Here is a 12,411-nt window from a genome sequence, read left to right on the forward strand (position 1 = left end):
GGCCTGCTGGGGGTTGGCACAGGTTTCCAACCCTGAATTAATTTTAACTTCTTTTTTTTCAGCCTGGAATTGTTGGGTTCACATAATACCCTAAGGTAAATGTACAAAACACAATACTTTAAAAACCAGAAACAAGGAAAAATGAACCTAAAAAACAAAACACATCCATAAAGTATATATGTAAACATGACTAAGTTTTTAAATGATAAATTAAACCTTGCTCACATGGAATCCTATTGATCAGTCCATCCATTACACTGAGAAAGAGCCAACTCAAAATTTGAGAGTGAACACACTTCCTCAATTAAGTGGTCATTCCTTTCCTGCCATGCAAAATTATCTTTATAGCTTCCTTATAAACCAGATTGAGTCCAAATTTCTTCATAAATCAATAATTCAACATTACATTAAGATCTTTAAATCTTATTTCTCTTCCCAAATCATGTTACCAATACTGTATTAATGTAATACAAATTGTGTCAGTTCTCTTAAGTGTATTACATCTTCAGCAAAAAAAAACATGACACCCAGCCCTTCCTAAACATCCACTGAGATGTGCAATCAACATGAAAAAGAGTATTTTCATCCATCACCAAAAAGTCATAAGAAATATTTAATAGTTTAAAACAGGACATTGATACGTTAAAATAGAATATTCCGTTTCTCCAGATTATCATTATCTTGGTAATATTCTCCAGCTGTCTCTAGAAATAAACTCTTTCCAAACACTTTCCAGAAGAAGAAATCAAATAATTTTTAAATTTAGCAAACTGCTAATGGGTCAAGTCCAGATAAATTTTAAAAAGTTTTAATTGAATATATTGCCTTTCAGCTCCTAGATGCTCTCCGAGTTCTTCTTGCAATGCATCAGATCTTTTGAAGGCCTAAATAATAAAATTGTCTACAGGAATATTCCATTTTCTCCAAAATATGTAACAGCATTTTCTAACAACAAAGAGAGACAGCATTTTCTTTATCAATTTTTCATGTGGACAAGTATCAAACTTAAAACTTCCATCCCAAAATCTTCCAAATGTGGCTTGCAGTTTTTAATGCCGGAAAAACTCAATTTCAGCTGAGTCAAGTCCCTGTCAAGATATCAGAAGGGTCAAGTAATCCATGGATTTTTGAAAAAAAAAGTCTCTTGGATTCTACCAAAAAAAAAAAAAAAGTAGCAAAATGCACTCTCAATAGTAAAGTTGAAAATTCAGAAAAATAAACACATCTTCATATGGAAGTTGCAATTTGGATAGGTAATCTGCAGGTCCGTCCTTCCTACAAGAATTTTCTCAAAAACATAATCCAGAAGATTGGGACCATCTAACCAGGTAGAACATCTGGCTGTAAAATAGCAGAGTCCTCGCAGATAGTGGTTTGGGGAAAATAATGCTCTTCTAGTATAAAAGAGGCTGTCCAGATACAAAAGCAAGGAATGGAGTATTCAATTATTTTGCACACCACCCAGTCCCCCAGAGTCTACAGACTGGGATTATATAGGAATGCTGTAAAATAATTAAGTGTGGGTGAATGCTGTATGTTCAAAGCTTGAATCTGGATGTACACATGCTTGATCTTAATTTGTGTATGAATTGTTAGTGATATAGGGTAGCAACCCCAACAGTTTAGGCCAAGATACCAGCATCGTGACAACAGGATAATGCTTTTTAATAATAATGGTTTTAGGCATTTATTGTTTTAGTTCTGTTGTACGCTGCCCAGAGTCACTGGCTTTCTGAGATGGATGGCTATACAAATTAGATAAACGAAGAAACAAAGAAGGCAGTCTCATGACAACTATTTTTCATCAGGTTATTTTTTAAACGCATCTAGCCTTATTATATGTTGCACAGGAAGATATCAAGGACCGTGTAGAAAACCTCTCCAGAATCCTAGAATGACACGGATACATTTTTCTTGCAATTTTAATTTATCTACACTTCAGAAAATGGCATCCTAATTATGATTATGTTCCCATTAGTTAGAAGTTACCGCTTCTTTAAAAAAGCTTTCTGGTTTCTAATTTTGCCCCAGCTGTACTTTTATACCAAAATCACCAGACTCATTCCAAAATCACCTCAGACTCAAATAGGAAAAAGCATTTGGTTTTATTGAACTGAAGCAGAGAGATAATCTTGAGTTATTTCTGAGCAAAAATAGCTTTCAAAAAACATTCTGACACACTGTCTTGTAGTACCAACCCCCCGCCTTCCATATACACTATTTATATCATATACAAGGTATAATAAATTAATATCTACATGCAACATATAGAAAGTAACATACACTGTAAAAATACAATATTTTTCAGCTTATTTTGTTTTTTAAGTTTTTTTTTTTACAGGTTTTAATTTACATTTTTACACATTTTTGTAAACGTTTTTCTTTATAAAAATCAGATCACGCCACACATTATCACCATTCACTTCTGCCTACACAGGAAAGCCACACGATGCAAGAATCCTAACTTTATTGCCCCTTCATTTCAACCACAGCGTTGCTTTCACATTATTACTACAGACTAAATGACTTCTTTTGCTTACTTTGCATACATTTGAAGGAACTAAGTAAAGCAACCATAAAGTCTGTGCTTTAAGGGAAAAAAAGGTAAGCAATTAAATGCCGTTACAACCGTTTTATCAACTTCACATTTAGCAAAACTTCTCCATAATCAATTGCCTTTCCACTAACCGTTTTCACTTAAGCATGCAAAGTTTAATGATTATAGATTTACTTATAACGACTTAAAAGAAATACTGAAATAAGCTGCGGGAGGGACTGTGGCCTTTACAATGAAATCCAATGCTTCTAATTTTAGTAGTACGCTTCTTTTTTTACGATAACACTAAGGTTTTCTAAAAACATTTCATTCCTAATTTGAGGATCTGAAAGCTCATCTTTAGAAATCTTAACGCTAAAATACGCTTTAGGACCTTGATGTGGATTGGTTCTGCATTTAAAAAGGCAGCTTGTTTACTTCTACCCAAATACTGTATTCTTGACTAAAACAAGTCTCCTGAAACTGAAGGACTTCTCCCGGACTACTTTATTTAAAAGAACACATAAAAAAATATTTAAAATAGTTCAAAAAAGAAATTCAGATACGTTTCTGCAATTTCATCTATCCCCCAAATGCGTCACCGCTAAGGTTCAACCTAATTTCAGCAGAGCATTCAAGCACATGGCAAGCTTTCAAGCTATCCTGTAATCTGGTGGCAAATATGTGCTCCTATGAACGTTTCTCACTGAACAAGGTTTGAAATGGTTAATTTGATCCATCATGCCACATCAGACTTACCATCATACAAAGGTAAAAAGCACATGTAATTTGAGTACTCCATGAGATCTTGCACCAAAGTACAAGGAATGCTAAGATCAGCTTTTCCCAACTGTAGCCCGTTCCAGATGTGTGGATTCCAACTCCCAGAATGCTCAGCAAGGACAATGGCGGCTGGCGATTCTGGGAGTGGAAGCCTGCACTTGGAAGCCACCCTAGTTGGAGAGGGCTGGTTTAGATACTTATTGCCTAAAAATACTACGATGCATTAAGAGCTCAGACTAGCACACAGAATCAAAGGAGAGAGCCTGCCACTTGGATTTTGGTTTGAGGTCAAAAAAGAAGGTGCCTTCTGCGTCGCTTGGGGGGGAACTGCTGAAACTTTCTTCTCCGCAGCTCATGTCTTCACAAGAGTCCTCACTAGGAAATAAAAAGCAACACGAAGCTAATTATCAATCATGAACAAAGGAAAAAAAGAACAACCAAATATGATACTTATCACATGATACAAATACTGAATCACCCAAGTTACCAAACCTTTCTTACCAGCATATTTTTATCAAATACACTCAATTTCCTAGCAAAGTCTGCACCTAGCCATATACATTAAGAATATATTCCCTCTGAACCTGTGAGGAACTGGCTGCGCAAGCTTCAGAATCTTAGGTGCAAATGTCAAAACAACTCTGATAATCAGTCGCTTATGTTATTAAATACTTAGAGACTGTTTACATTGATCGCATCAACCCTCCATAAGAATCTCACGTAGATCTCCTGCATATTCAATGAGATGCTGGCAAGGCTGTAAACAAAAGGAATATTCTTTCACCTCTGGTGAAAATATGATTAAAAGTCTCCAGAGTTAGGCTTGCTACATATATTTGATAGCCAACATCTGAAATTGCAAAGTAAAAAACTTACTAGGTTTCTATTTCCAGCTGCCAAATTAGTTATTGCTAAGCAATGGAATTATCTAGACAGAATCTCCGCAGAAAGACGGCATGGTAAGAACTCATCTATAACTCTGTCTGAAAAAGCCTCTGATAAAACCCATTGTATGACAGGCAAAGTAGTGAATCGCTGTTTTACAAGGAATGGTGGTTCATTGTTTATATAGGAGATAAGCATCCAGGCAACAGCTTGTATCAAAAATTATGTGCACTTTAAAATGTACCAGCATTACACCAACTTTTGAAACTGGATAGGCAGGCAGATAAGCAAGAGCAATATCATGGAAGAGAATGGCAAACAACTTCCATGCTGATGCCTAGAAAACAACACAGGCATCTTCATGCAGTCACGAACACAATACAAGGGAGACTTTATATAAGATTTGAAATACGATACTTTGAAATACCAGGTAATGTAATTTAAATGTATTAAATTTATTATGGCCGCCCACGCCATTAGACTCTGGGCAGCTTAAAAATTCTACTGCTTTAAGAAAGGTAAGTGCAAATTCAGCAGTGCTGGTAATTACCTTATTCCACTGTGATCTCTCATTTCATTAGCTCAACCGTGTGGTTAACTACTCATCTTATTACCATTGACAAAAAGGAATCCCATGAAGATGATAGTACTGGCTAACTAAAGAGAAATCAGCCCCCCCTCTGCCAACCTGCACACCCTTGCATTTTAAAGCGGGGGGGGGGGGGGTTGAAGACAATATGCTAACCAATGACACATGGGAGAGCTAATTGTCATAGTCTTAGAAAAATCAACTCATGGATTAGCTACACCTCAGTGCAAATGCGTAAGATAAGACTTAAGCCAAAATACACATGCAGCATTAAACGATCTGAGAAGTTTGTTAAAAATGTAGGATGAAAGAACTATTCTATTCCAAAGGGAACAAGAAGCTTCTCAAAATAATAGAAATATAGTTTATTCTAGTTTCCCCTACTAGGCACTCTCTAAATATACACACCATCTTCTCCAGCAAGGGAGATGTAATCCAACTCATCTAGGAGGCATCCGATGGAGGAAGGCTGATTTATTCTGACCAGCAGCAGTTATTAAGGATGCCCATCCTTTGACTTATTTTTCAAAAGGAAGATCTTCTAAATGCAGCATTGTGAGTTTTAATACTAAGTCACGGTCTCCCCCTCAACGCCACAAAGGCACATATATACCCACCACAATGGACAGGTTGCAAGTATATCCTTCACTCTTATATACATGTAGTTTTATTTTTCTAAATGCTACCAAAGGAAATGCTAGTTGATGGGTCATCAATCAGTCCTTAACTTATTTACACCATGGAAAAAAAGTTACAATTAGTTACTTGAACTGGCTACATACAGATGGCCAAAACCTAGAGAAAACCCAGTACAGTTTACCTACCTCTCACTTTCATCAAAGCATCCAGCCTCGGGGATTGTGGGCAACTCAGGAACGCTATAGTAACTGTTTTGAAGATTCTGAGCAGTGCGTCTTGAAACAATCCAAACTAGTTTTTTATGGTCTGGCTTGCAGCAGGCAGGAGAAGCATAATCTGCTAAGCATTTTGAGACCAGCTCTCTCCAATACAGTAAGTCACCGTCACTTATCTAAAAAAATGTTCACACGTGCAACTTTTAAAAAAAAGTTCTCTCACAAATCTAATATAGCTTCAATTCTATTCACATTAACTTGATTGTAAACCCAGATGTACACATAGGACAACTTTCCAAATCAATCTATATAGATCAGCCTGCAGGCAAATCAACTGGTACACATAACTCAAACCACATTTGCCTCAGGAAAATAAACTGACTTTGACAGAGCCCACATACATATGAGACTGAGTGGAAATGCAGCCTGAATGATGTGTTGAAGAGATAACATCTATGTGACATGACGCAGCTTTTAGCATAACAGAACATTCAGTTTCCCAAGGTGAATGGGGAAAAGTCACGTCCTGGCTTCCATTTATATACTGCAGGAAGATGCAATTTCTTCTCAAATGATTTACCTTCAAAATGGGAGGGGCATTTCATTCTATACAGTTTAACAAACAAAACAAAACATTCTTTTTGAATCAACTCTATTACTTTTTTCCCAAAAGGTGTACACAGGATGGCTGGACTAAGCTAATTCATGTTAATCTCTTACCTTGGAGTGCTTCTGAACAAATAGAAGAATCTCAAACAACTCAATGGATTTCAGAGTCTGCACTTCCAGAGAGAGAAGGCACAGGGCCAAAATGGATGGCTGAAAGGAGGAAAATAAACTTTCAGTTCAGAAACTTAGTAGCTGATCCCAACTTTCACTTTGTGAAGTTTATATTTCAAACTTACTTTTGCTTTTGAAAAAACAAGTCGGCAGTTACAAGCTTTAAGTTGTGCTTCCAGTTTGTCGAGATTCAACAACTCTTTCCTGTAAATGGTCAGGATAGCAAAATGTTACTGGCTGGATTCACATACTGTGGCGTGACTGAGTTTGTATAACACATTAAATCAGAATCTACCAAATCATATTATGGCTTAGTACAATGTGTAAATCTAAACCATGGAAATGCAGAGTGCACCAATTTGTTTTCCACATACAGTATGGCAAGCTGCCTAGATACACCCATATCAATTTATCTAAATGTGCATGAACCATACAGAAACTTGTCAGCTATTAAATATCTGAACTACTGCATGTAACAAGGAAGCCCATCAAAGATTGGAAAGGGAGAAATCAAAGGGTTAACAGGGACACTGTATGCTTCAATCTTTTTTACTGGAAATGAAGGAATTAAACTGAGCCAATGGTACCTTTCTGAGGTATGGCAGAGTACAATAGTATGGTATAAGTGCAAAAAAGTTAAGGCAGTAGTTGCTTTGAAGTCAAAGTGCAGTTTTTCTGATATTATTTTTTCCATCCGCTTTAGGTCAGAAACAGTGCATTTGCATTGGCTAATCCGGATTACATCATGGAGAGACGGGATGTTGCATTCCTCCTCAACCTCTTGAGCAGCCAGCTGAAAACAACAGACTCCAATGCAGGATAAATGCTTAGGTTTCACCTAAGTAAAAGGAAAATAGCATTATGGATACCTGGTGCGGTCACTGGCAAACTACTTAACAGTACTGACTAGAAAATGAATGAGGCACATTTTAAAGATGTTGCAAGTAAATTTATTTCATAGTCTGCAGACTGTTGCAATTTCAGTTCTTACAGTGACAAAAAGAATAAAACTTTAAAATGAGAAAACTTGCGATAATCCTACATCCACTGAACATTCCACCAATAATGAATATTTCCTAGAATTTCAGCAAATGCTCATGAGGCCTCATTGGAGACCAGTGCATAAAGATATAATTGATGTCATTAAAAAGCAGCACATAGGAGACAAAGAGAGAAAACTAGAGAAAACAAAGAAAATATGAAAATACTTTTTAAATGTCACACACTTTTAATATCAGTGTTGTGAATAGTTATATATTATTCTAAATGCTAAGAGATGAACTATATTGCCTTAAAGTCCAGAACAAGTATCAGACTTGTTCTGTCTATTTAATATAAAACTGTGCAAACTGATACAGCATTTCTTTTCCTGTCCAAATACCTTCATGAGTGCCAAAAACCTGTCAAGAATGTTAACAGCCAGGACAAAGGTTTCTGTGGCAAATCCAAAGAAGTTGATCAAACTCCAGAGATCCTCCACTTTTGCATTCCTCAGTCTTGGACATAAGGTGTTTTCATTCTGTAACAAGACAAGCAACATCTTAATACTAGTTGCAGAGCTTTGCATCACAAGTTCTGATCAGATGAGCTATATATTTTGATTAAATAGTGATGGCCAATTACTAAGCCGGCTACGGGTCACAACCAATTCCATTTCAATAATCTGTAACCTACCTTTTCAAAGTAGATTTCCTGGGAAGAATCTAGCATTGTTTCTTTCAGAAACAAGGGAGGCTCCATTCAATAACGTGGCTAGTCTCATGAAGAGTAATGTCCATTTTTTATTTGGCAGGCACCATTCTTACAGAGAAAGAATAGTTGCCCCAACTATCTCTGGATGAAGCAAAGGGACACCTGACAAATGTGTAATTTAAGCTACGTACAGCCTGATCATGTCAGTTCCTCAGTAAAATCATTTGGGAAGCAATGCTCCGATAGCTTTAAAAAATCAATTGTAACAATCTGTTTAAATATCTATTGTAGAAGGCGGGAAGCCAATACTCAGCATTTATACTAGGTTGAATAAGGCACATTTGAACAGGTCTATTTTATACAAAACTATTAGACTGCTGTAAACTAATTATTAACATTAATATTGATAGCTTCTTGCTCTGACTACATTAAGGCCCTCCCCTTACTTTTGGCCACTTCCTCCACAAGCAGGTCATCCCAGCTGAGGTTTCACATCACACCCAAATGGCAAACTTCTATCTCCTCACCTCAGTAGTGCACTCAATCAAACTCAGCCCCTTTTCCCGAGGTTGGTATTTCCATTCCTGGTCCAAATGGAGTTTAAGCTGTTTGAAGAGCCAGCTGCTCATCTGTTCTTCAGCTTCACTGTCCTTCATCTAGAAAAAAGAAAGCAAGTTTTTTGGGGGGGAATCAGATACACAGACATTACTGGTGTTGCTGAATTGGGTTACAACAGCATCTATTTTGTCCAGTGCCTTCCAGAGTCATTATGAAGTCAGGAGGTGTTACAAATGTGAAAAATCAATCAATCGTACCTCCACGTTGGTAGGAATAATTCCCTTCTGCTTCAACAAGACTTACTTTGGAGTACAGAATCACAGAACTGCAGTGCTAAATGCTGATGATTTCAAAGTCACTAGAATTCTTGCCCCAAGGGAGCTTGACAGTAAAAGACATGGGCACTCCTTGAACATCCTGAATTAATCATTTCTCCAATGATCCCATCTGTCCAACTACTTTTTCTGAGTAGTAAAACCATCCAATGGGAAAAGAAGCAAAAGATTAAGACATAAAACTGAATGCTCCCTCTTGTTTAAAGGACTAGGAAATGCTTTATTTCCCTTTCCTTTCACAGCATAGTTGACAAAGAGGATGTTGAGGGAGGGGGGAGAAGTGGAGCGTAGAAGAGCTTTGTCACGTACACATAGTGTCAGTAACTTCAGAGTAACTGTAGGGGGCGGCAAAAGAACACAGAGACTTCCCAGTGCTTGTACTTATTTATACACCAAATAAAGAAGGCTTGGTTTTGTGTAGACATGCATAGCATCTGGCTGGCATTTTAACAGCTTCTCCTGAGGTTTAAGGATCCACATAGTTCAGATTCTACCTATCTGACTTTACGGAGATACTGAACATCTAATAATATTCTAAGACATTTCCTGTGGTGTCTCAATCAGTCTCCTTCTCACACACAAACGCAATTTTCACGTTGAGTCATAAATGCAGCTTGGTTTCCGTTTTGCACTAACAACAGCCTTGAGCACAGATATAAACAAAAGGAGAGGCCTACAAAAACTTTTTCTTTGACGCCATGTCTCCCCTGGCTCTGCCCTTAGGAACAGGATAAAGCAAAGGGTAAGTCCAGGTATATGCTATCTACACAACAGGCCATATCACAGACAATCCAGGTTAACACAAAGGATCCTTAACCAGATGCCCTTACAATTTATCAATACAGAATAAATCTTTGACTTTGCTTTCCCCCTCTGAAGTGCCAGCCCCCCCCAAAACATATTTCCTTTGTATCAGTGCTGCAAGTACAATCTAGTGCTCTCTTTTCAATAAATACTCCAACTTTAGTTCTGGTTACCCCAAGTGACCAACCATAACTCCTGTTTATATTTTTTCCCCTCATTATAGGGCTCCTATCCCTATATCCCACTCATTAAATCCTCTCCAACCAGTCCAGCATGTGACCTAATCCCCCCCTCCATCTTAAGAGCCAGAGAGCCACTATGAAATAGCTCCCAGAATGCTGTTTATCCCATCTTACTGAATTCACTCCAAGTCAACTCTTCCTAATTACACTGTACATATACAAATACATCTCTGCCATAGCTTTGTATGATCACCCATCCCTACCATGGATTCTTTCCCACCCCTACAAGACTGTCTCATTGCTTCTAATGCCTCCCCTTCCCTGCCATCAGAAATCAATGCAAAGCACAGCCCATCAGAAGGACCCCCCTTTAAGGCTAAACAATACCCCCAAGAGCCATCTGGCAGTCTGACTCTCTAGAGCAGCCTTCCCCAACCTCACACCCACCAGATGCATCAGACAATGCCTCCACCACACCTAACCAGCACAACCAACCATCAAGCTGGGCATGGAAGGACGAGGGTGGTCAAGTCACATCCCAAGAGCACCAGGTTGGGAAAAGCAGCTTATCCTTTTAAACCATAAGGGTGGGCAATCAACAGGCCTTAAGGACACATTTTACATCTTAGGGGCCATCAGGGGAGGGGTTCACAGTGAGTGATGCAAGCTGGTGAGAATGTTTCCTCCTCCCTGCTTTTTTGGTGGGGGCTTAGTTTGTTTACTCTGCATCCAGGAAACTGGGAGGCTTCGTCTCCAGCTTCCACACATTCCCTGCCTCAAAATAGGGGGAATCACAGAAGAAGAGCGGGGGGAGGACCCACGGATGCCCACCCGCCCTTAAACAAAGCTTTCCTAATCTCCGCAGGGAACCCCCCAGCCCTTGAAAGGGGCTCCCTTCGAGGAGCCCCGCCTCCCCCGACAAAGGGGTTTGCGCGCATGCGCAGGGAGAACGACCCCCTCCCCTCAACCATAAATTGACGGCGCTTGGGAGCTTGACAAGCCCTTCCCCCGCTTTTAATAGAGGGGGTGTTTTTATCGCGGTTGAGGGAGCAGAGGGATAACACCTACCTGTCCTTTCAAATGAAAAAATAAGAATCTGTCTCTCAAGACGCCTCCACCTGCCCCCCATGTGAGTCCCGCTCCACCCCAGTCGGACTTACCTCTCCGCAGCAGCGGGTCTCCCTTCCCGGAGGTCGGAAGGGCCGGAGGAGGAAGATCGGGGGCTGGAGCGAAGGGAGGCGACCAATCCTCCCCGCCGCCGCCGCCGCAACAACCACAGCTGCAGCAGCGCCTCGTCGCTACCGACCAGCGGCCCCGCATTCAGCCCGCACCGTCCGCTCGTCCTCCAGTCCCAGATCTTCCCCGCCGGGAGTCAGCGTACAAGCAGCACCATGGCCCTTCCCTCCGCCCGCCAGCCCCGGACGCCGCTCTGGGAGAAGCCAGCCGGAGGCGCCTCAGAGCGGCTTCAAAATGGAGCCTGCGCTCAGAGGCCCGGCGGCTCCGCCCCTTTCCGTCACGTGACCTGCCGCTTTTGTTTTGCTCTCCCTCCCTCTTCTTTTTTTTTTTTAAGGCGGAGGGATCTAGATCCCAGTGACAGGACTCTCCCTCCCTCCCCCCAAAAAGGGAGGGAATTGAAAGATTAAAAAAGAAACGAGTCTCCTTTTCTCATTAGTTTCTGCGATGGAATAGTTACTAGCATTTTTCATGGATAACCCTTCCCCCACAAAGAAAGTTGTACGGATGTCAGGCAGTTCTTTTTAGCTTCTCCTGATGCAAGAGGAAGCGGAAGAATACCGTCCTTTGTCGAATCACTCCTTTAAAGGGACAAGATTAACCCCCAAACTCCTAGGTTTGAAAAGTCCGCCCAAATGCCTGCCCTCTGATTGGTCAGCGGCGGGTGAGCGCTGATTGGAAAGACGCGGCCCCGCCTTTCCAGACCTCCCCGGGCTCGGTTGTTTTGCCATTCAAAACAGTCGGTGATTATTGGCTGACGGTGACGCCAAGCTCTGTTCTTGGCCAATGAAAAGAGACATTCGCCCTTCATTTCCCTCCCCCGCTGTTATTTTACAGCTGCATCGCACGGGGGCGGGATGTCACCGTCGGCTGCTCAACTGTCATTTCTGTGAGGGAAGGAAAGGCGCGAGTGGCGCCGTCTCGCTTCCCTTTGCTTTTCGCGGGGGTCCTCGGTCTTGGTGCCGTGGTGGCTCTTCCTTTCAGGGAGGTAGAGAAGGTGGCCCTTGGTGCGTCTAAGCCAGCTATTTTTAAGGGTTCTGTTTTCAGTGTCTCCTGTTCTGAGGCAATGAGTTTGATAGGCAAACATTCAGGAGGTTATTACAGTACCGTATTCCACCTTCAGGAAAAAAAATCCTCACCTTGATGGAATTGCTACTTGCGCCTTTGTTTAGGGTATAAG

At 40.5% G+C, this 12,411-nt stretch overlaps 1 protein-coding gene across 1 annotated transcript; it reads right to left on the reverse strand.

The window, feature by feature from the left end:
* Nucleotides 1-2,086: 2,086 nt before the first annotated feature.
* Nucleotides 2,087-11,504, reverse strand: CCNG2 (cyclin G2). The gene is made up of 8 exons (XM_007437343.3): nt 11,159-11,504; nt 8,647-8,775; nt 7,809-7,946; nt 7,015-7,265; nt 6,553-6,631; nt 6,368-6,466; nt 5,618-5,823; nt 2,087-3,694 (listed from the first exon to the last, which is right to left on the reverse strand). The coding sequence occupies exons 2-8, from the start codon at nt 8,773-8,775 to the stop codon at nt 3,556-3,558; spliced, it is 1,041 nt and encodes a 346-aa protein (XP_007437405.1). The 5' UTR covers nt 11,159-11,504; the 3' UTR covers nt 2,087-3,555.
* Between the last annotated feature and the right edge of the window lie 907 nt (nt 11,505-12,411).

The sequence above is a fragment of the Python bivittatus genome, unplaced genomic scaffold (genome assembly GCF_059951505.1).
Source record: "Python bivittatus isolate LINGU-HERP-01145 unplaced genomic scaffold, Pbiv_v1 ctg000070_np1212, whole genome shotgun sequence".
Lineage (NCBI taxonomy): Eukaryota > Metazoa > Chordata > Lepidosauria > Squamata > Pythonidae > Python > Python bivittatus.

Coding starts and splice junctions, on each gene's coding strand:
- CCNG2 (XM_007437343.3), bottom strand. CDS start 8,775: ATGAAGGACAGTGAAGCTGAAGAACAGATGAGCAGCTGGCTCTTCAAA. Junction 6,632..7,014: donor CTCTGCCATACCTCAGAAAG/GTACCATTGGCT, acceptor GACCATTTACAG/GAAAGAGTTGTTGAATCTCG. Junction 6,467..6,552: donor TTGTTTTTTCAAAAGCAAAA/GTAAGTTTGAAA, acceptor TCCTCCTTTCAG/CCATCCATTTTGGCCCTGTG.